This window comes from Mercenaria mercenaria, chromosome 10, assembly GCF_021730395.1.
Source record: "Mercenaria mercenaria strain notata chromosome 10, MADL_Memer_1, whole genome shotgun sequence".
In the NCBI taxonomy this organism is placed as follows: domain Eukaryota; kingdom Metazoa; phylum Mollusca; class Bivalvia; order Venerida; family Veneridae; genus Mercenaria; species Mercenaria mercenaria.
In genome coordinates, this window is record NC_069370.1 from 73165929 (window position 1) to 73191200 (window position 25272).

The 25272-nt window shown below is 35.5% G+C and overlaps 1 protein-coding gene across 7 annotated transcripts in view; it reads right to left on the reverse strand.

The window, feature by feature from the left end:
* Nucleotides 1-1127: 1127 nt before the first annotated feature.
* LOC123560636 (HMG box transcription factor BBX-like) overlaps nucleotides 1128-25272 on the reverse strand; it is a 34443-nt gene continuing 10298 nt past the window's right edge. For all 7 annotated transcript variants that reach the window (XM_053553360.1, XM_053553362.1, XM_053553364.1 and 4 more), the window contains 7 exons: nucleotides 22894-23065; nucleotides 20874-21304; nucleotides 18966-19936; nucleotides 17788-17934; nucleotides 16696-16853; nucleotides 12698-12853; nucleotides 1128-12277 (listed from right to left, as the gene is read on the reverse strand). In XM_053553360.1, the coding sequence (XP_053409335.1) occupies nucleotides 11550-12277; nucleotides 12698-12853; nucleotides 16696-16853; nucleotides 17788-17934; nucleotides 18966-19936; nucleotides 20874-21304; nucleotides 22894-23065 (2763 nt within the window). In that variant the 3' untranslated portion in view covers nucleotides 1128-11549. The remainder of the gene's footprint in view (nucleotides 12278-12697; nucleotides 12854-16695; nucleotides 16854-17787; nucleotides 17935-18965; nucleotides 19937-20873; nucleotides 21305-22893; nucleotides 23066-25272) is intronic.

Genomic DNA, 25272 nt, shown 5'->3' on the forward strand with positions numbered 1-25272 from the left:
GCTGTAATAGAACTACTGGTTGGGAACCAGAAGACAGACAAATTTTCATATTTCGGCTCCATTATTTCCTTAAAAAAATATTTGACATAAATGAAGCCCACACTGCACAAACTGCAGCTCCTGCATTCGATGTTGTAATCAGCATTGCCTTTTGAGGTAAAATATGGGTTTCATGGGGCCTCAGATGGGGTCACAAAAAGAAGTGAGGTAAACCAGTAGCCAGACAAATATTTTGACAATTGTTTTTGCTGTTATTTTGATATCGAAATAATTAAACTATTTTTACACATTCCATTATCATTAATCTCTCCAAAAATGCACATGAAAGATAACCCAACTTTCAATAGTAGCTACGAGAGCAAAGAGAAGCTATCGTAAAAAACTTGAATTTCGTCTAACACAAATTCTTGATAATTCCAATACATACAGAATAAAAATAGTGCAAAAATCGACAGCCCTGCATTTTATGTAACTATTACCATGAAATTAAATGTACCACATATCATTATTAGAAGACAATATGTAGTTTAATTATTTCTTCCCCACTTGATACAACAAGTGTAAACTAATACGCATGCGCAATGCAATCTTCATGCCCCGTTAAGACAGAAAGTTGTTTTGTTAACACATGTGAGGTATCATCATAAAACCTGACATTATACAGCCTTGTTATATAGTGGTTTGTTGTAGACATGAAGAACAAACATCAAAATGATCCAGATGAAACAGGTACGTGAAAAACGCCGAAATAAAGCGGTTATTACATGTGTCTGGAATCTGGTCCTGTCCAGATACTGGTTCCCAACCAGTACCTGTAATCTGTCTTCAGTATTCTCTTCAATTTTCTTGGAAGACACGTTAGATTTAGAACGGTGAGCTTAGTTTTACTGAAAATAGTCGAGTCATAATCATATATATTGGAAAAATTTAAAAGGACAACAGTACTGCTATTTGTGCAATTGTTTCAACTCCTCTAGTTATAACCAGGAAAGAAATCAAATAAATGTTAGCACAAACCTGGAACAGCCATTCTGAGGACACTGTCAAGCTCATATATAAACAGGTTTGATATAGAACAAAGGGAGCTTTTAGTATGTAACTTTGGAATACAAAAGAAAACACTTAGATACACATGTCAACATGTTTAATCATAGCTGCATAGAGAACAAACACTAAGAGACAGTCAACAATAACATACAGATTCATGTATACATGAACAAATTTTATAACAAGTTTAACAAGAGCACCGCCTTGCGGGTGCTGACGCTCATCTGATTTTTTTTGTGTAATAGAAATATTGTCCTACCCATGATTTTCTAAGTCTAAAAAGGGCCATCATTCTTGCAAAAAGCAGGATAGAGTTATGTTTCTTGATGTACAGTGTCCACTTATGATGGTGAAAAACTGTTGCAAGTTTTAAAGCAATAGCTTTGAAAGTTTATGAGAAAAGTTGACTTAAACATAATACTCAACCAAGAAAATGATTTTCTAAGTCCAAAAGGGGCAATAATTATTGCAAAAAGCAGGATGGAGTTATGTTGCTTGCTGTACAGGGTAAGCTTATGATGGTGAACAAGTGTTGCAAGTTTCAAAGCAATAGCTTTGATAGTTTAAGAGAAAAAGTTGACCTAAACATAAAACTTAACCAAGAAATCTGATATTTTCTAAGTCCAAAAGGGGCCATAAATCTTGCAAAAAGCAGGATAGAGTTATGTTTCTTGCTGTACAGGGTCAACTTATGATGGTGAACAAGTGTTGCAAGTTTTAAAGCAATAGCTTTGATAGTTTTGGATAAAAGCTGACCTAAACATAAAACTTAACCAAGAAAACTGATTTTCTAAGTCCAAAAGGGGCAATAAATCTTGCAAAAAGGAAGATGGAGTTATGTTTCTTGATGTACAGGGTCTGCTTATGATGGTGAACAAGTATTCCAAGTTTCAAAGCAATAGCTTTGATAGTTTAGGAGAAAAGTTGACCTAAACATAAAACTTAACCAAGAAATCTGATATTTTCTAAGTACAAAAGGGGCCATAAATCTTGCAAAAAGCAAGATGGAGTTATGTTTCTTGCTATACAGGGTCAGCTTATGATGGTGAACAAGTGTTGTAAGTTTCAAAGCAATAGCTTTGATAGTTTAGGAGAAAAGCTGACCTAAACATAAAACTTAACCAGGCAACGCCGACGCCGACAACCGCTCAAGTGATGACAATAACTCATCATTTTTTTTTCAAAAAATCAGATGAGCTAATAAGAGCTGTCCGTAAGACAGCCAAGCTCGACTATTCGAAATATTGTCCCAGAAGCAGGAAAATATTACCCAAAAAGGTTAAATATCAAAAGAGTTTTAAGTTTAAAAGGGGGCATAATTTGACCAAAATGCATATCAGTTATGGGACTTGCTGCTATCAACTAGTTTTATAACCCCGAAGGCACATGTGAAGCTTCAATTCAATATCTGCATTAGTTTTGGAGATAGAAACTCGCATGTAAAACTTTAACCAGAATTTTCAAATTCCAAAAGGGGCATAATTTGCCCAAAATACATGCCAGAGTTATGGGACTTGACCCGGTGAGGTTGGTAATTTGTCTAGAAAAAGAAAAAATAAGTTTCAAATCTATATGCCTTTTAATAATTGCTGTATGTACTTGCACGCAAAACTTTAACCAGGATTTTCTAAGTCCAAAAAGGGGAATAATTTTCTCAAAATACATGTAAGAGTTATGGGACTTGATCCAATGAGGTTAGTAATTGATCTAGAAAAAGAAAACATAAGTTTCAAATCTATATGCCTTTTAGTAATAACTATATGTACTTGCACGCATAACTTTAACCAGAATTTGCTAAGTCCAAAAGGGGGCATAATTTGGCCAAAATGAAAGTCAGAGTTATGGGACTTGATGCTATCAACTAGTTTTATAACCCCGAAGACACATGTGAAGTGTCAAATTAATATCTTCATTAGTTTTGGAGATAGTAACTTGCATGTAAAACTTTAACCAAAATTTCCTAAGTCTAAAAGGGGGCATAATTTGCTCAAAATACATGTCAGAGTTATGGGACTTGACCCAGTGAGGTTGGTTATTGATCTAGAAAAAGAAAAAATAAGTTTCAATCTATATGCCTTTTAGAAATAGCTGTATGTACTTGCACGCAAAACTTTAACCAGAATTTTCTAAGTCGAAAAGGGGGCATAATTTGGCCAAAATGAAGGTCAGAGTTATGGGACTTGCTGCTATCAACTAGTTTTATAACCCCGAAGACACATGTGAAGTTTCAAATCAATATCTGCATTAGTTTTGGAGATAGTAACTTGCATGTTAAACTTCAACCAAAATTTTCTAAGTCCAAAAGGGGGCATAATTTGCTCAAAATACATGTCAGAGTTATGGGACTTGACCCAGAGAGGTTGGTAATTGACCTAGAAAAAGAAAAAATAAGTTTCAAAGCTATATGCCTTTAATTGATGGCTGTATGTACTTGCATGCAAAAACTTAACCAAGGTGTGACGCTGACGCCGACGCCAGGGTGAGTAGAATAGCTAGACTATTCTTCGAATAGTCGAGCTAAAAATGTGTAAAATGCTTCACATAATTATATAACATACTTAACAAATATTACAATAGAATGGCACTGGTTCTTATGTGCTGTTTTAACATTATTCAACTAGGTGTAAAAGTTTATTCAAATATGTGTGTATAAAGTAACACACATACCTACTATTTGCACCAAATATAAACTTAACTTGCACAATCATATCTCTTCATTCACCTGAAGACATGTTATTTTATTGCAAAATATATTTTCCATGCATTTATTTCATCAAGATGAAAATAATTTTAAAACTGCATGATGAAGTGAGGAATGACAACTTAATTGACACTTGAAAATATTTTAGACAAAATAATAAAAGTTTCTGAACACTTGAATCAAAGTCATTTAAAACAGTTGACTGCAATAAGTGAAGATTATTAAACACCAGTTCATCAAATTGATACTATGGTAACAATTCTACCCAACAAAAAAGAAGGCAAATTTTGGAAACTACTTTTGCAAAATAATTTGATTGCCTCTCAAGTCTTTGGTATGACATGGCAGGGGATCTAACCCACGACCTCCCGCACTCAAAGCAGATGCTCTTCCACTAGACTAATGGGGCAGTTTGACCTGTGTTCATATACAGTACAATCGCGATCCTACGAAAAGCTAAGGGACCAGCCGTTTGTTTCGTAATATCGCATTTTCGTTCGAGCGTAGCATAGGAAATTTCGCTATACAGCACCTTATTATCTACATGTCTTAACCCGTAATATTTAAACATGTGATTTCCGTATTGGAGTACATGTATACCATTTTTGTACACACATCTGGGCTTACTACAAATCTTATTTGAATCTGAACTCAAGATGTTATCTGGAATGTAAAACGGGTTGATTTTTTTTCTTCACTTTTTATTCACTGTACATAAAACTTATACAGGGTATATTGCTGCACGAGAACAAAAATCGCTATTGCATATTCCGATACCCTTAGCTACCCTTGACTGAATTGTTCGGAGTAATAAAACGACAATATACAGATGATCAGGACTTAAATATTTTTTTTATTTTCTTTATACAGTGACTGAGACGTACAGATATTGAAGCAAGTGTGACTGGTGTGCCATCCGATCTGATAGTTATAGGAGAAAATATTAGCCACTAACTTGTGTCATAGTGCGCAGCGTATGTGTTTCGAATTTAATTACTAAGTTTTTACACTTTAATTACTGTTTACGCCCAGCTAAATGATAGTGACACTTTCCACTCTAAAGCATTTTCATGCCGTTACGGAAGGTGTGAAACTTAGACGATACAGGTATTCGTAAAATCGCAACTAAAACTAGTTGAAAGCAGGCTTTAAGGGTATAACAATACATTCGTAGAAACGCATTTTTCGTAAAATTGCATTTTCGTAAAACCGCGACATTGTAACATAGAAATAAGAAGGAAAGCAGCCTGGACCACAACACCTTTTCGTAGTATACCAGTATTTCGTTAAATTGCGATTCATAGCATCGTGAATGCACTGTATATGAAAACATAAACCCTTATCATTATCCATTATTAGATCATAATCAAATGGGGATCATGTGGATTGTGTAGTCGAGGGGAAATAATTTCCATCAGCACAATGCCATTTATCTGTTAAGTTGGAAAAAAAACCTAACTGCATGTAAGCATGACTTTGACCTCTGACCTACTGACCTCCGAACTGTTAGAATCATCTTTTCTGGTACAACCTGCCTAACGAGTCTGAAGTTCTTCAGATGAAATACTTCAGTTATAGATAGGAAACCTATTTTCAGCTCAAGGTCACTGCAACCTTGACCTAGGATCTCTAACAGGGTCATCTGCCAGTCACTATCAACCTGCCTAGGAAGTTTGAAGCTCCCGTGCCGAAATATTCTTCAGTTATTATCGGAAACTGATTCACTGCAACCTTGTCCTTTGAGCAATTGATCTCAAAATCAATAGGGATCATCTGCCATCATAGCCAACATGCTTACAAAGTTTGAGATTCTTAATGCTGAAGTATTCTTCAGTAATCCATAGGAAAACTGGAGCTGTAAGCACATGTCTCCCACTACTGCCTGATCATAAAGCTGTATCACTGGCATCAGTATTTTCGGTAGTTCAAGGGCAATAATTCTGATGTGCCTGGGCTGATTTGGCTAGTTATCGAACTTGGCCAAGGACTTATTAGCAAACAAATTTTGTTCCAAGTTTGGTGAAGATCAGATGAGAAATGTTTGACGTAAGTGTGTGGACAACATGTGTGACAGACAGACAGAAGTAAATCAATATGTCTCCCACCACAGTGGTGTGGGAGACATAATAACTATATGCCGCCCTTTGAGAACACAAAATCATATAAATTAAATATAAAAACAAACATTAAATGCCATTATTTAACTCTGTTCAACATCTCAAACTACCAAAATTGAAGAGAATGTGTTTAACAAGTGCAAATATTCTATTTATGTATTTCTTGCAGGAAGAAAGATTTGGGACACCAAAGTATGGTTCATAAATAATTTACTTCTTTACAACACTAAAAATGAAACAATTGTATACCAGTCTGCTAATAAATACTTCAAGTATTTAATTCTGCCAGAAAAAAACAACAACTGAAGAATCTTCTCACATGCCTCCACTAACCTACCCTGATAGTACAAAAAGACAGTTTACCTTTGGCCACACATTAATTATTTGTACTCTGGCACTTTCATCAATACAGCAGATTTCAAACATACCTGCTTTTCTACTAAGCTTAATATAGCATGGAAAACAAATGAGTCAAATGTATGTTTTAATATGGCAACTTATATCATCACATAAGTGTGAATGTAGATGAACGCTTCTTTTATCAATGTACTTCCCTACTTTTTGCTCTTTGGTGATGGGTTACAAGAATGTATATCATCACATATACAACACATTCTGACAGAAACAATCTCACTGATCAATAATGTAAGTGAACAGATATCAGTACTGACAAAAGCATATGGCCTTATTTCAACAGGATGCATATATACATATATACCAGGGCTTGTACTGGACATGAGCAAAAGCTGTTGGAGGACAGCAATGCTTAACTATTCAAAAGCCTTGTGACTACAAAAGATAAAATAATGAAAACATAAATATAAACAAGTACAAAAGGGGCAACATCATAGAACTTTCCCAACTTACTATGCTTAATGAGATAGATTACACCAAAATAACTGCAAAGTTGACAAAGGGGTTATGGGTCCTCTGCACAGCATGATATATCATCAGAGTGAACAAGTGTACTAAGTTTCAATCATTTCCACAAGTAGTTACTGACATACCAAGTTGCATACAAAAACATAAACAAAAATTGCTTTGTCGAAAAAGGGGCATAACTTTAAAAGGCAAAAAAGAGTTACGGAACCTGTGCAGGACATGTCAGAACCTATCCAAAAACTTGCTATTTCATTTTAATTCCTTTTTGTGTAAACTGAGATACAAGCTTACATACAAAACAAAATCAGGATGCCGATGCCAACATATAGGCGAGTGCAAATAGCTCTACCTATTCTTTGTATACATGTTGTTGAGTTAAAATATTCCATTAAATAACAGCAAAAAATACAATATAATGGCAAAAATACAACAGAACCTCTCCAAACTGGAACCTCTATACCTTTCTCTGCTTGTCAGGTCTTCAGATCTTCCATAGCAATAATATTCTCAGCCTCTGTCTAATGCTAAACAAAAAATAAACACTATAAAACCAGTTTATTGTGTTACTTACTGAAGAAAGAAATGTTATGACAATATACATTAATTTCACTATTTTTTTGTATATTTCTTTCAAACTTGACTTCCCATGACATAAGTAAACCCTCTTTTTCTTTGGTCCGAAGAGTATTTGGTTTGGAAGGAATCCACTGTACACTGTCACTGTCTCAACATCTTGCTGTTTTAATTACTTCATTATCTCAGTACCTAGGTATATTGTGATGACTTTTAAACAACTACAGTTACATCAAATTCAACATAATTTTGAAACATCTGGTCCTGTCACGAAAACTACCTTAAAATACAAACACAATTCAGCACTTAAAAATGCTAGGTAACATACATGTACTTTAACACATTTTCAAATCTTATCACAATTTTATGTTTAACAATCATTAAACAATTAAATTGCAACCAATTAATAAACAATTAACATAACTAGATATATTAGAAATATTCCTTCACTATCTGTTTCATTCATATCCTGACATTTGCAAATGAAAAAAAAAATATATATGAGGATGTACCAAAAAATATGTGGACACATGTTTACTTTGTCTCACGTACAGCCTCCTTATTTTTGTGATCAACTCATACTGGAGTCAAAACGTTTCATAAAATGTAACAGATATTTCATCCCCAGTGTGTTACAATAGAACAACTCAAAACGACATCTAAATGCTAATCACTACACACTATTATACGCCAACTGTCTTTCGAATTACACAAGAAGGTTACACAAACATTTCACAAGGTCATTTAACTGTTCGTCCTAATTATCAATGTCATTAATGACTTGATAAAAGGTGATTGAAATATTCAAATTTGCTTAGAGCTCAAGCTACCGGTAGTCTGCATTTTATGATGAAGACATACTGTTTCACAGAGCAGCCATGAAGTTAAAAGATGTCAATTTAATACAAGTGGCACTTATGGTGTACGATAATAAAAGAATGGTGTCTGTGCAGGATAATTTCATCAGGGTATTACCTAGGACAATCAACCTAGGACAATCAATTGACAACTATGAACAATGTGTATTCTAACCCTTAATACAAGAATTGTGTGGGCTAAATTTCAAATTCTTGTGATTTGCTCCAAATGCTGTCTTGCTGTAGAAGAAAACTGACTAGATATGAGGAATATCTAATATTTACATACTGAGAAATTGGAAGTGTATCGAAAACAAAGGGGAGTATTTCGAGAAATTGTAATGTACTTTCGTCAGTGACATCATTTTTTGTCAAATGGTGCTCCATTCATTTTACATTACATATCAGCAGAACAATATCAACATTTAGCATATTCCTGTAAAATTGTGCATGTGTATAGTAGTAAAGGTATAAAGATAATTATTGTCTTCTTTTTTTCGGTTTGTACTGAATATTTCTGGGTAAATTTCAGTGTCCATTTATTTTTGATTCACCCTCATATAAAAGAGACTTTCAGCAAACTATTACATCACAACCACTTCTTGTTCTTCAAATGGTTCACTTACACTGAAATGTAAAAACAACAACGACCAGCAAATAACCTACATACATGTAGAGCAAAATCTATCTCAGGTTATTCTACAATAAACCACTCGTGTGCAATGATGTCATCCGATCCAGGTGCATAGCATGGTCGTAAAAAATAGTTACCATTTTTTCTAACTCTGTTGATACTAGTATGTCATGTTAGAATCGAAATAATAAGTTCCCAAGTATGATTTATCGTAGAATAACCCGAGTTTTTCGTTCTTATGCGAAACAATATATCACTCAGGCCTACGGCCTTCGTGATATATTCTTACACATAAGAACTCAAAACTCGGGTTATTCTAGGATAAACCACGTTTGGGAACTTATTATTTCTTAATTGTACCCCTGTTTCAGTACATTTATTGTGCAAGAATACCAACATTTTGTCAAAAATCAAAATATACTCTAATAAATTCACACCTTTTTAACATTATGGTAAGGTAAAAGAAATGTACTTTTTTTATAAAACTGTTTTACCTTTTTCAATAAAGATATAGCTAAAGAAAAGTAATGTTTTTTTGTAATGCAGCTCAAAAGTTCTTACACTCGTGAAAATAATTATATATTTTAACTTGTGACTAAGCATTAAAATCTTTCTTTGTGTACCACAAAATCACAAAAATAGATCAGCTAAAAGGGACACAAGAAAATTAAATTACAATTCATCTTCCAATAAAAATACAGTTTCAAATTTGAATTCAACATATCTTGAAATAAAATAAAACCACATAGTTGCATTGATTCAGTTTTGATCTATAATGTCTGAAAAACAAGATTTAGCTATGACTGAAGGTTTTATTTCAAATTTTGGCTTCTGACTTTTAAATCTTTTTTCTTAGATGTTTTTTTTGTTAATTCATTTGTGTATGACAAATTGATTGTGCAAACTACCCCTTGATATCATTACGTCAAAGTTATTTACATGTATATGAAAATAAACGTTTTTTTTCCAGTTTTTCCAAATCTAACATGGAAACAAACAAGAATCTTACATCATCAAAAATTCAGCTGAACAAACAAACATTTACTTGCTTGAGAATCAATCATTTTCTACAGTGGCACACCTTTCATGGAAACTAAGCAATTTATACAATATTCATGTATTTTCTCTGTATAATTATCACATCTGCAGTTATCATATTGTCAAAAACTGGTGAAAAAACGTCTTCCATCAAACAAATACCATTTTAATAATTAACATAAACTAAAACTAATACATAGCATTTTTGGTTGTCAGTTTCTATCAATACAATGTGATGATAATTAAAACAGATCCAAATTTGAACAAAAAGCTGTCTGATTTCAATTGAGAATCAATAGCTGCTACAAATAGGGACAACAAATGTGAATAGATTTAAGTTCTAAATGGATTTACATTAATGATTATTATTTTGCAAGATAATGAAATGAAAGAGGTTCACTGTATCAATAGGAGGTAGATGAAGAATGCGAGTACTGTTGAACCTGCCTTAGTGGCCACCAACTTCAACTTGTCTTAAGCAACCACCTGCCTTAAACAACCAGACTGAGTTACGGTACTCCCTAAACTGGCTGCTTAATACAGGTTAGACTGTACAGTGAAGCCAAAATTTGAGAAAGTCAAAATGTCTTTTACAGGTGGTCTTGATTCTCAGGTTATAATGAACAGTTTCAATATCAGAAATAAAACATGTCATCTTTAGAGCTAGGTGGTCCTTAGCACTGACTTGACTACATATGTATATCGGCTACCACTACGTATAAACAATTTATAGCATAAATGAAGTTTGTGTAATTAGGCAATACAGGACCCATACTGAATGCATTCATATATCTTCATTAATATCATGTCATACAATCTGGTATATGTTTTACTTATTTGAAAATACCTAGGGAATAAAGTGACTTTGATTTTGTGCAACCCCTGTAGAGACCTTGGGGAGACCTTGGTTTTGGGTTGACACATTCTAGTTAATGTTTATAAAGCTACTTGAGAATTTATATACAGATTTACAGACCAGACAAAAAATCCAGTCTGTCCAAGTGACTGGCAGACACAGTGAAACCAGTGTAAGATTAACGACAAATTACTTTTTAACACCCTTAAACTGATTCTATAACACTGCAAATTCAATGTAATATAAAAATATCTATTTTCTTTAGTTCATATTTTACAAAATATTATTGCATTCTGAAATTCTTCTTGTAAAACCCTTGACTCATTTCTTATTACCACTGACCTAACTTAGAGATATCACACATATGTAACTGCAAAATTTGCAAAAGTAAAGTGATTCCATTACACAATTCTACTGCCTCATAGAATCCAAAGTACAGCTGGCCTTTCAGAGAAAGATCTTATAAAATGTAATATTATATACCCTGCTGAAACTAGCAAGTTTGGTTGGTCAAGAATCCAGATTTGCAAAAACTGATAATGATCTGAAAAATAGATACTGTCTTCTCCATTGTAATAAATTTCAACTTGTTCATATTAAAACATAACATAACAACAGAAGACCGATGTTTAAGCCAATATATACTTTTATCGATCCAGATAGTAATATTGCACGAAGATAACATTACTTTCAGACTGGTCAACAAAACTACATTATTGACCTCAACTCTGTCTACAATTATGTTATCATTATTTTCTGAAAACATTTTTTTGTAAGAAGCATTGCATCATACAGATCTAAAAAACCATGTCTTAAAACAAAATATGGTATCTGAAATGAGATTTTAGGAGTTCATAGTTGTGTTACTGTTTACATCTTTTCCAGTCTTCAACAGATCATTAACACTTTTTTCTTTTCTGACTTTACTCTGTTCAAAGTGAAAGGAATCTGAACCAAGAACGAACTGCTCCGATTGTTTCGAAACAAAATTTTCACGGTCTGGCTGATTTTCCATTCTCACAGTGTTTCCATTTTCAGCCAGTTTTTCTGCAGTGTTGTTAAAATCTGTAACTTCACTTATTTCACACTGTTGTTTATCTTGCAGAACTGTTTTTGGAACACTTGTATTCATTTCAGCACCAGATAGATTCTTCAAAGTTTCATCAGACTGTATTACAACTTTATGAATCAAACTCTTCTCCCTGGATTCACACAATACTGAACCAGTCTTGTTTTTGTTTTCATTTAAACATTTACTCAGTTCTGTTTCTTGCGCATTTGTGGTTATTTTATCACCAACAACCTCACTTTCTGAAAGACTGTTCTTATTTTTATTGAATAACAACCTATTCTTTAACACTTCACACTTGGACCGATCAGAAAACTTCTCTGAGACATCAGAACAGCTCCTGGATCTATTTGCTGGTGCCACAAATCCATTCTCAATATAGTCTGTTTTTGTAATGGGAACAGAAGGTCCTTTCTCACTATAGTCTGTTTCATCTTTCAACATCTCAACAGTTGGTTTGATCAGACATGGACCCAAACTGTCACCATCTGTTTTAACTTTCCCTATCAAAACATGAGTAAATACATCTTAATCATTTCATATGGATTTGTAAGAAAGTCCTGGAAATGTTAAAAATATTGAAGGAAACTGAAAGTTCTTCTACCATCTGCTTTAAAGCAAACAGAAGACCAAACTTCTTGGTTTTGATAACAAATACTTTTGAACATAAGATCAATATGAATTTTACCAGTCTGTTAAAATTTAATTCTGTGGATAGGCTCAACCACGAAAATTAATCCCCCACAAATTTTACTGATTTCGTAGCAAGTGACATCTTCTCTACATGGATTATAAGCAAACTGTTTATGAGAAATTGTCTAGCCAGGGGACAGAACTCATTACCCTTGTGCTCTTCCTACTCATCAACTGGTAAAAATAAGGAATAGTTCATTAGACTAAAAGGTAATATAGGATTATATTACCATTTTTCATGAGAGTAGGGGGTGCAGGTATCATATGTGTAATGCTGTGTTTACGGGCTTTCCGTTTACGACTTCCAGTAACTGGTTCCTTGCTGGTCTCAGGAGATGGCAGCTTAATGTGGGGAGGCAGGGAGACAGCCTTGTCAATGTCAAATGCTAAAATTAAAAGATCTGGATTACAAAACTGGATCAACAAAATATCACATGCACTGGCATATATCTGCAAAATTTACATTGCCTCTGTGTTACATAATATTTCTCTGCTGTTCAATATAAACTTGGACTATATGAATGATGTACCTGCCATCTTATAATTTATACATAGATAAACAAAATACAAAATTTACAAACTCAATTTTGTATAGATCACATCAAATTTTTTAAATACTCTTCCATTTTTTTCAGGTAAAAAGTATTGGTTGTAACAGGAATACAAGAGGGCCAAGATGGCCCTAAGTCACTCAACTGTGTAACACACCATAACAGTGTAAACATGTTTTACCTAGTGATTACATGGAAACAAATATTGACCAATTTTCAGTAAGATTGGACCAAAAAATGTGTCATCTTGAGTGTAAACAAGCATTTACTTTGATTTGACCTAGTGACCTAGCTTTTACCCCACATGACCCAGATACGAACTTGTCCAAGACTTCATGATAAACATTCTGACCAAAATTTATGAAGATAGAATAAAAAATTGTGTCCATTAGGGTGTAAACAAGCTTATTCTTGATCTGACCTGGTGACCTAGTTTTTGACCCCACATGACCCAGATAAAAATTCATATGATATTTCATGCAGACAAACATTCTGACCAAGTTTCATGCACATCAAATGAACAAGAGTGTTAACACGCTTTTCCTTTGATTTGACTAGGTGACCTAGTTTCTGACCCCATATGACCCAATTTCAAACTTGACCTAGGAACCATCAAGATAAACATTCTGACCAAGATTCATGAAGTTAGGGTCATAAATGGGGCCTCTAGGTTGTTTACAAGCTTTTCCTATTATTCGACCTGATGACCTAGTTTTTGACCCGACATGATCTAGTTTCGATTCAGTCCTAGAGATCATCAAGATAATCATTCTGTGCAAGTTTGTATCAAATCAAAGCATAAATGAAACCTCTATATGGCTTAAAAGGCCAAAATAGAAAATTCTGCCCCTTTCAGGGGCAGTAACTCTAGAACCCATGATGGAATCTAGCCAGATTTCAAAAGGAACCCTGATCTTATTGTGACTTGAGTTGTGTGTAAGTGTGGTCAAAATCAAATATAAAATGTCACTTCTATCGTGTTCACAAGGTAAAAATTACCAAATTTTGGCTCTTTTAGGGGTCAGTCAGGAGCTGAAACTCCGGAACATATGACTGGATCTGAAAGATTCATCATGGAATCCAAGATTTATTGTTGTTGATGATATTTTACAAGTCTGTATCAAATTAAACCATAAATGAAGTCTCTATACAGCTGCAAAAGCCAAAATAGCAAATTTGGACCTTTAAGGGGCCATAACTCTGGAACCCATGACGGGATCTGGCCAGTTTTCAAAAGGAACCGAGATGTTATGCCAATACAAGTTGTGTGCAAGTTTGATTAAAGTTGATTGTAAAATGTTGTTTCTTATCGTGTTCACAAGCCAAACATAGCAAATTTTGACTCTTTAAGGGGCCATAACCAGGGTTCTCGGAAACGCCGAAATCGGCGTCCCTGTACGCATAATTGGTCCCGGTATACGCGTGTTTATTGCAGCTTGGGAGTCCCCGGACGCACGTTTCTGCAGTGAGACGCAATGAAAATTAATTGATTACATAAACCTGTGAATACACAAGGTTTGACTCGAGAGCAAAATATGTGGGCGGAGTCACTCGCTTGTCACCGATAGCTGCGTATAGCCAATCAGCATTGCCCGTTTACAGTACACCGAGAGATAAGCTTACTCGAATGTATACATGTGATTGTTGGCGTGATTGCATAGGTGACAATTTCTAATTGTTAACGACGGATTACGTAGTGTTTGGAGTAACTCCGATTGTTTTCTCACGTACTAATTACCAGGCAGTTTTAAAGAACTTTTTTAGAAGAAGTGATAATTAGGAATGAATGTCCGAGTAATTTTAAGATGCTGCTGATGCCAGTCTTAGTAACGTGATTATTATTCTGCAAAATCGATGATGTTACTGAAAAAGCATTTATTAATATGTTGATCATAGACATACTGTGCATTCTTAATGTATTTTAGACCGAATGTTTTAACTTTAATAAGTATTAAAATAAAAGCAGTAATTGTTCATGTATTTTCTTTTCACTGTATGTTTATATACGTTTCCATTTTGAAATAAAAAGGTAAAGATAAAATTATCACCAGGAATTTTGTCTAACTTTATATTTTTACAAGGGAAATTTTGTCTACCTTGATAATTTCACAGGGGGATTTTGTCCAGGAAGATCAGAAACAGCAGGGATGGGGCGGAGAGGGGGTGGGGTGTTGTGCAGGGGTGATTTTGTCCTGCATTAATTTTTGACTACATTTTACCTTTACCTTTTCATCACACCTTAACAATATTTGGGTGAAAAATTGTGATTACAAAATGTCTGTCGGACTACACTTAATTTGACAGTACAATAGAGGCCTGTGTTTTGACGAAACATTTAAGTCTGTCTGTCAGTCTAGTCAGTAGTTGGGACTGCAACTTTTTCAGCTTTGAGAGTCCCAGGACTGCAACTTGAAATTGCTAGTGAGAACCCTGGCCATAACTCTGATACCCATGATGGGATCCAGGGCTTTTATTCGGCTGTTTTATAGCCGTTATTGGGTTGTATTCCCAATGCCAAAAAGTATGTATTTTTCCCAAAATGAGTGCAAAAATTCCCAATCTACATTCTGAAAAAAATTTCATCAAAATTGCACAAAAATGGACTAAATTATGGACAATTTTGTAATGGAAGTATTTTAAAGAGGTTCTACAATGTGAAACAAGGGTATGAGAAAGTGCTAAAACACATCCTTCTATATCCTATGGGACTAAATATTTCCCAATTTGGAACATTTACGCGTCAAAATTCTCAATTTTGGGGGTATAGGCTATGTTCCCAAAATAGTCAGAAAAAACCCTGGGATCTGGCAAGTTTTCGAAAGGGACTGAGATATTATGCCAATACAAGTTGTGTGCAAGTTTGATTAAAGTTGATTGCAAAATGTGGTCTCTATCGTGTTCACAAGCCAAAAATGGCAAATTTTGGCCCTTTCAGTGGTCATAACTCTTGAATCCATGATGGGATCTGGCCAGTTTCTGAAAGGAACCGAGATATTATGCCAATACAAGTTGCGTGCAAGTTTGATTAAAGTTGATTGCAAAATGTGGTATCTATTGTGTTCACAAGCCAATAATAGCAAATTTTGGCCCTTTAAGGGGCCATAACTCTGGAACTCATGAAGGGATCTGGCCAGTTTTCGAAAGGAACTGAGATATTATGCCAATACAAGTTGTGTGCAAGTTTTATTAAAGCTGATTGCAAAATGTGGTCTCTATCATGTTCACAAGCCAAAAATGGCAAATTTTGGCCCTTTAAGGGGCCATAACTCTGGAACCCATGATGGGATCTGGCCAGTTTCCGAAAGGAACCGAGATATTATGCCCATACAAGTTGTGTGCAAGTTTGATTAAAATCAAATACAAAATGTGGTCTCTATCATGTTCACAAGGAAATTGTGAACGGACGGACAACGGACGACCACAAAAGCTCACCCTGTCACTATGTGAAAATGTGGTCTCTATCATGTTCACAAGGAAATTGTGAACGGACGGACAACGGACGACCACAAAAGCTCACCCTGTCACTATGTGACAGACAGCTAACAAAAGATTTTCGTTCAGGTCGAGGCCTCTTTTGTAAATCACCCATGTTACACCTAACAAAGTCTATAGAAAAACAGAATAAAATTTTTGATAAATTAGAATCTTAATTCAGTAATTAGAAATCCACAATTCACCTGGGACTGAATGAGGTGATGTTTCACAATCGACCATTTTCCTCTGTGTAAGGGTACACTCACTGTAGTGACGCTGTCGAGCAAACCCTCGTTTTCGACCCATATTTTCCACAGAACATGCTGGCAAGGTGGCTATCTGTGCCTCAAGGTCAAAGTCACTATAAAACAGACAAGAATATTTCAATCAAAGGTTTACTATCTGCTAACAAAATTACCCTCTAATCCTATTTATTTTTTCAAACAAACAAAATCTTACTATATAGATACAAGCCACTAATTATTATCCTGTAAAACTGCCAGATTACACAGTCACTAGAAATACTTCCCAGCATTTAGGTGGTTGAAACCAAATATCACTATTTAGTGTAACTCACCTAATCTGTAACAGGTTTTTTGCAGAATTGCAACTTTATTTTGTAAGATCCATTTTAAGGGTTTCCAAAGGTGGTAGTTAGATAGTTTTGAATTTCTAGGTGTATTTAATAATGTCGATTCTATGGTTAAAATGTATTTCCCCTATTCTTAACTATAATTGCCAAGCAAGATGCCCTGAGGTTGTGGGTTTGAAACAACACAAGGTGACAGCCACACCTCTTCTACTAAAGGACTGCTGGTCTTCCAGAAAGTGAATCAAACAAGTTTCAAGCTGGCTGCCCCACTTCCTGTCACTGTACTTGGTTTCATGACCAGGTGAAATATTTTATAAGACAACTGCAACTTAAACTTTTAAACACTTCATGTGAATTTTTAACTAAGTCAAAGACCATAACTCTGGTCTGGCTGAGTGAAAGCCCAAAGAGAACATCAGGTGCACAACTTCATATGCTACATAACAATCCTCTGTTTTATGACTTGTAAGTCTACTTTTTGAGTCACGTGTGATACCATTTTTTATGCCCTAAATACATTTTTTTTTACTAAGTAAAGGGCCATTACTCTGGTGTGGCTGTGTGAAATCCCCATTAAAACTCCACATGCTGAATGACAATCCTCTGAAGTTGATGACTCTGGATCAACTACTTTTTGAGATATGTCAACAAATATTAGAATGCATGGAAGGGGGCAAAATAAAAGAAGTACACAGTTACTTACCCAGTTTTATAACGTTTTACGTCATCTGGATGAAGCATCTTGTCTTTTGCCGACTCTGATGTTGTTCTTTTCCGAATGCGACGTATAGCAGTTTCTGGCAGAATGTAGGAATTCAACGGTTCAATAGGATGTATGTCTTCCTCTGTGCTATACAAACATAAAATAAGGAAATTGCGGTCACATCAACATATCTTTTAGAGCTATAAAGGAGCTGGGAGTGTGCTAACAAAGCTTGTCTATTATTTTGGACAATCAATATGATGTAAGAGGATGATGTTACACTTAATGCATAAACTCTGTCAAGTCCATTATTAGGTCAGCAGAACAACTCACAAGACGTCTTAATATGCAATCCTAATCCTCATTCTGCAGGATGTGTTACCTCCCCTATCTCACCACTATACACGCTGAAGTCACCAGGGTTCGAATTTAAGCTCGCATACTCGCGAAATGCGAGTGCAAATTTCAAACTGCGAGGTGAGATTTCAGACACCAGCATTTTTTGCGAGTGCAAATTTTTGGCCGAATAATGTGCATTTCTGACGGTCATCTCGATCTTACAAAGTTCTTTCTTTAACAACTCGCGGTCATTTCAGTGCATTGTCATTTGCAGAACGAATTTCGGAGCACTTTCATCTTTCGTCGTAAACGGAAGTTTACACTCGATACATGTCCCGTGCGCATGTCTTTTCAACTGCTGACAAGTACCTGCGCCAATTTTGATGACGTTTACCGCATCCGGTGGGTTTTTTGGTAATCTATAATATATAAGTTACTACTTATATAGCGCAAATACGATTGGCTGGACTCGTTACGTGGATGTCTGTGTTAATGTTCTAATAAAGTGGCAAGTCGCGGAAAATGCAAGTTGTTTTTTCATTTAGCAAGTTAAAAAAATACCACTTGTGAAAAAATGCAAGTAGAAAATCTGGCTAAATTCGAACCCTGGTCACATCAACCTACCATATTTGAACATTCTGAATTTATTATAAAGACATCCAAGTCTGCACACTAGATCAAATATATTCTATATTCATATTGTTTTGATATATTAAAACAAGAGCTGTCACTAATGGTGAAAACTAATATGCCTCCCTTCGGGGGCATGAAAACATAGTTCTACTATGTTTTAGTTCTTTAATATTTTACAATACCGTCAACAAACCGTATAATCATACCTTTCTTCTTTAGGTGTTGTCTGCTGTAAAGCTGCAGTTCTCTCCTTGGACCTCTGGATGATTCCCTCATTTATTAACTCCTGGTATCGCTGACCCCTATTTCTCCGTCGAGACTTTCTCACAGGCTGAAACTCGTCAATTTCTTCACTCTCATACTCTGTAGAATCTGCAGTTGGTGCCGTCTGCCTTTTACCAGACTTTTTTGTAAGAGATTTACAATCTAAACTATTTTCATCAACAGATTTCTCCGAGTCATTTGTGTCACCTTTTTCTATTTTTGTCACTTTTTCACCAACATCAAATCCATAACTACCTGCCTTGCTTACTGCATCTACAGCTTCTACCACCTTTTCTTTGACCTTCACTTTAACTTCATTTTTATGACCATCATCAACAATATCATATCTTTCTTCACAACTTTCAGTTTTAATCTCCTGTTCAGTCTTTTCACAATTAACTTTCTCATCATCTTTTCTTTCACCATCCACTTCATCAGAATTGTTGTTTCCTCTTCTTGCTCCAGCCCCTAAATCTGATGAGTACAACTTGTCAATTATATGATTAACAACCAGCTTCCCACAAGTCACCATTGCAGACTCCTCCTCCATCTCAGAAATGTCTTTAGGTTCCTGCTTGATTTCATCACTACTTTTGATTGGGTTTGTAAAATTTTTAGTAAAGTTCTCTTTTTCATCAACCTTATTTATTAATTTTTGTTCCAACATATTAATTTGATCCTCCAACAATTTGCCCTGATTTTCAAAATTTGCCATTTTCGTACTTGACAAGTTATCCCTTAAAATATCTGGAAAACCTCCAATGTCGAATTTGTCCTTGAACGCCTCAGCAAGCAAACTTCTCTGTGGCATTTTGGGGGCAGCTACTGCTTGGTACAGTAATGGTTTAGATGAAAATGTTTCCACAGATTTCACTGGCTGCGCATCTGTATCACCAGTTTTAGCAAGAATATCCTGTAAATGAAACAATATAGATACATAATCTCTCTACAGGCATTTGTAACAATGTGGATATTGAGAGAACTAGAGCTATCACTGAAGGTGATGAATGTAGATTCTACCCCCCACATGCACTGACACAGTACATAACAATTTGATGCACACAAGATTGCATAATTATGTGGACTGTATGTATATAGATTATGTATTTAGTATAGTAACAAAAAACAAAGTGCCATAACTCTGCAGAATATTTTTCTGAAAGAACCTAACATGCACTTGTGCGAAGTTTCATTAAATTGTGTGCAATGGTTCGGGAGATTACTCTCAGATTAGGCAAGCACAAAATTGCATATGCAGACTTATGTATATAACATTGTAACATAAAACAAAGTCACATAACTGTGCAGAATTTTTTCTGAAAGAACCTTAAATGCACAACTAGGGTTAGTACTGATCACTTGTATTTTCACTGTGTGCATGAGTTCAGGAGATCACACACGCACAAGATCGCATATGCAGACTCTATGTATACAGTATAGTAACAAAACACAAAGTCCCGTAACTCTGCAATGTTTTTTTCTGAAAGAACCTAACATGCACCAAGCACAACTACTGTTGTTACAGATCACTTGTGTGAAGTTTTATTAAATTGTGTCTAGGGGATGAGGAGAGTTGGTGCGCACAAGATTGTGTCTATGGACAGACAGACAACCTGAAACCAGTATACCCTCCTTATGACTTCGTTGTTTGTAGGGTACAATAACATTTAAATCAGTTGTTTTTGTACCACTCCAAATAGCTTGTATAGGAATAGGAAATGTTTGACAAATGTTTATGTTTGACAGCTATATGCACAATCAGAACTGTAACTCATCCATAGTACAATACCTCGTTACACCATTACTTATCACTCTTCGCTCTGGATATTACTTGATAATTAAATATTTACCAAACTGCCACTTTTTGATGGCAGGAAGTTTTCCCATGTCTTTTCAACACCTGAATGTTTTAATTGCATAACCGACTTTACAGCTGCTTCTTCAAGCTTCCAGTTACTCTTGCTATCTTCAAGATGCAACACATTATCAGCCACAACTTGACGATTTTCCAGTTTATCCTCCATCAAATTCAGTGGTTTATTATCTCTAAACACCGCTAATCTATCTCCAGAATTTAGACTTGTATTTCCAGGAGTCATGTTGTTTGGTAAAGTGCAAGTTGGAAAAGATGTCAGTTCTGGAGACCTTGGCAATGTTGCAAACGACATTTCTACAGACCTGGGCACTGTTGCAGAAGACAATGGTTTTATACCTACAGGTACAGGGCCAGACTGCTCTCCTGCCATAAGCAGCAAACTCAATCCACCCATGTTATTAGGATCTGGAATTTTAAATGTTTTCAGTTACTTCTTGTCATGAATATAATAAATTATGATGAAAATTTGCAATGTATTTCACTAATACTTGTTCACCTTAATCTGTTTAAATGCTTTGACAAAAGCAGCAACTATGCAAACAAGAGCTGTCGGAGGACAGCAACGCTCGACTATTCAACAGCCTTGTCAACTGAATGAATACAAAAGTTGAAAAAGGGGCATAACTTTGTAAAATGCAAAGTAGAAGTATTGAACCTCTGTACTGCATGTCATATCATGACAGTGAACAAGTGTGTGAAGTTTCAATCCTTTCCAATTTGTGGATACTGAGATACCAGCTTACATACAAAAACTTAACAAAAACTGCTAAGTCAAAGGGGCATAATTTTGTAAAAATGCCAAGTAGAGTTATGGGACCTTCACAGTGCATGTTAGATCATGACAGTGAACAAGTGTGTGAAGTTTCAATCCATTCCAATTAGTGGATATTGAGATATCAGATTACATACAAAAATTAACCAAAAACTGCTAAGTCGAAAAAGGGGCATAATTTTGAAAAAAAAGAGAGTAGAGTTATGGGACTTGCTTAGTGCATGTCAGATCATGATAGTGAACAAGTATGTGAAGTTTCAATCCATTCCCATTAGTAAGTACTGAGATACCAGCTTACATACAAAACCTTAACCAAAAATTTCTAAGTCGAAAAAGGGGCATAATTTTGTAAAAAAGCAAAATAGAGTTATGGAACCTGTGCAATGTAGATCAGTTCATCACAGTGAATAAGTGTGTGAAGTTTCAATCCATTCCCACAAGTGGTTACTGAGTTACCAGCTTACATACAAAACCTTAACCAAAAATTTCTAAGTCGAAAAAGGGGCATAATTTTGTAAAAAAGCAAAATAGAGTTATGGAACCTGTGCAATGTAAGTCAGTTTGTCACAGTGAATAAGTGTGTGAAGTTTCAATCCATTCCCACAAGTGGTTACTGAGATACCAGCTTACATACAAAACCTTAACCAAAATCGGGACGCGGACGCGGACGCAGACGCCGACGCCGACGCCGACGCCGACGCATGGGCGAGTGCAATAGCTCACTATTCTATGAATAGTCGAGCTAAAAACCAGTTACTTGTTGATTTAGAAACAGCTATAAATAGCAATTATGTGTAGTGTGTTTATATTACATAAATTCATCAATGCCTCATAAATGTCTTTTTTTCCTGTGTTCCAAACAAAATTTACATTTGTTAGTGTTAGACCAAACCTGCCATTTCTCTACCTGGTAAGAAAGTCCGGTACACAAACTACCAAACTAGAGGTCACAAGGTCAAAGTGAACCAAAGGTCACACAATCAACCTCTCAAGGTGACATGAATATTCTCTGTGAAAACTGACCGATGACATAAACTCACTGGTCCTTTCATTCCAGTTTATATGGAGAAGTTGCCATTTTCTTGAGAAGAACAAGTCAGGTCTAGTACACAATCCCGAAATCTGGACAGGTTAACTGACCCCAGGCACTGATAAAGCTGAAAAACGGCATTTATCCAACTGGTAACCAGTATCAAACCAAACAAAGAAATCAGCATATTACCTGCCAGTTTGCCCGGTATAATGGAACCTTCTGGTAACAGGTTCATCTCAGTCCTTACCACCTTGGCATTGGTGGGTTTGGTCAGCGGTAAGCCAGATTTCTGAGAGCCAAGCGTTTTCTCTGGGTTGTGCCATTTGTAATCTGGGTTCGCTTTCATAAAAGCATCTTTGTACTGCAAAAATATAGGGTGTTAACATGCATTTATAATGAGCAAGACTAGAGTAGACGCTTTTTACTTTTTCCAAATTGTATGGTGACAAATTTAACAACTTTGCAGTCTATAACAGAGGGGCAAGTTTTTATTATTTTTAGCTCTGACAGCCCCATAGTGCAGTCAAGTGGAACCACTTGAAAAAAATTGAGGAAGGCTTAATATCCAAAGTTGCTGCAGACCAAGTATGTTGAAAATACATTCAGCAGTGCATAAGAAAATGTCACTTAAAGTCTCTCCTATATTTGGAATGACTCTGGCATCTCCTAAATTAAGTCAAGTGTGATCAAACTTCAGAGGTTAATGCCAGGATGCTTCAGATAAAGTTTGGTGTAACCCTGACTAGTAGTTTCAGAGGAGGTGTAAGAAGTGTATTTGCAGTGAAGCAAAACTACTTAACAAACTTGAGAGAGGTACATACAATGTACATGTATCAGGATGTTACAAACTAAGTTTGGAGCAACTGTTATTCTGGTCAACTGTTTCAGAGAAGAAAATGTTTGAATGTAACTAGATGATGTACTGAAGATATTAGACATCTATCTCTAGTAATAACTTAGTGTTATTTCTAGAGCTCAAAAAGGGCAGGGTGCTGCCAAAAAGGGGCAGGGTGCTGTCCGAAAGGGGCAGGGTGCTCTTTTAGACGTGAAAGTTACCATAGCAGTAGTTGCATTTCTAGATGTCTATAGTTAATATGTATTCCATTTATCTTTATTGCACACTTAAAAGAAATGTCACAGAATAAAGTGGTAAATCTTCCCAAAACCAGTAAAAAAGTTTACAAAGGCTTTTTACTTACTTTATAGTTTAGGTTAAACCATTCAAGCCTTTCTCTTAAAAAATGTCACAAAGAATGTTAACTTATTCATATGAAATAGTGGAGGGCCTTAATTAATATAAGCTTAATCTTGAAACCAAATCATGCTGTAAACAACATAGTTAAAGGCCTGTTTCAGGACACATTGTAAACTAATAATTATCAGAAGTTGTGTTGTATTGATCAGGTCTTTCATCAATATTTCATTAACAGAAAAGTGTTATTAGTCAGGTTAAAGTTTACTAAAACGCATATCCAAAATATACAATCCGGATACTGGTACACTTTCGGAATGTTGTCTGAAAGTAGTTTTTACTCAGTTTACATGACCCACTAGGGTAAACCAGAGATAGTTCCTCAAATTTTGATGTTTCTCAACATAAAAAATTCCCCAACTGTCAGCTTTTTTGAAGGAAATATGGAAAAATTGCACACGACATCGGGAGTAATAAGACTCGTGAACTGACATTCTAAACTTACTTTTACTTTCGATATTCATTAAAATTTGTGCATTTTCTAGTTTAAATTACAGTAGAATCAAACTGGACTGATATTATACTTGTTATTATACTAAACAACGGTCTAATTTAAATTTTGCACAAAGAAATCTAGGGCACTTTTCACGTGCTCGCAGCCCTTTTTTTGTAAATTTGGGGAAGGGTACCAGGTCCCTTTTGGAGGGGAAATTTACGTCGCGAAATCATTGTTTGGAGGAATATATTTGCTGAAAAGTTGTTAAAATCAGGACTGAAAATCAAAACTAATTTCATTTTTTTTGCATGGGGAATTTTTGGCCAAAGTGGGGAAAAGAGTATACTTTTCAGATTGGGGAATGGGGCCGAATTTCGGCCCTAAAATCAGCATAAAAAAAGGCCTGGCTTGGTAATCAGCTGGCCGCTTACGCACGCCTTTTTGACATTTCACAGGATCCATACTCTTTATCAATTAGTTGTAACACTTCATTGATTCTCATTACCTGTGTGCACACGCCGTGACGTAATTTGCTGATCAAAAAATGTCGAGGCATGTCAACAGGGAAATTGGCGGGATTTAGCAGAAGATCAAAGGCAAAAGGGCATATTTTAAGGGCAGCGTGGCGGCAGTAAAAAAGGGCAGGGCGGGGCGCCCCACTGCGTCGCTCTAGAAATAACACTATAACTCACCATACACCTTTGGTTCAGGTGAGCTGAAAATATTAACTTTTTTTTTCACAGTGGACAAGTGTATGATGTTTCAATCCATTCCCATTAGTGGGTACTGAGATACCAGCTTACATACAAAAACTTAACAAAAAATTGCTAAGTTGAACAAGGCAGTCTGAAAGGCAGCTAAATCCCCCGCCACTGTTATG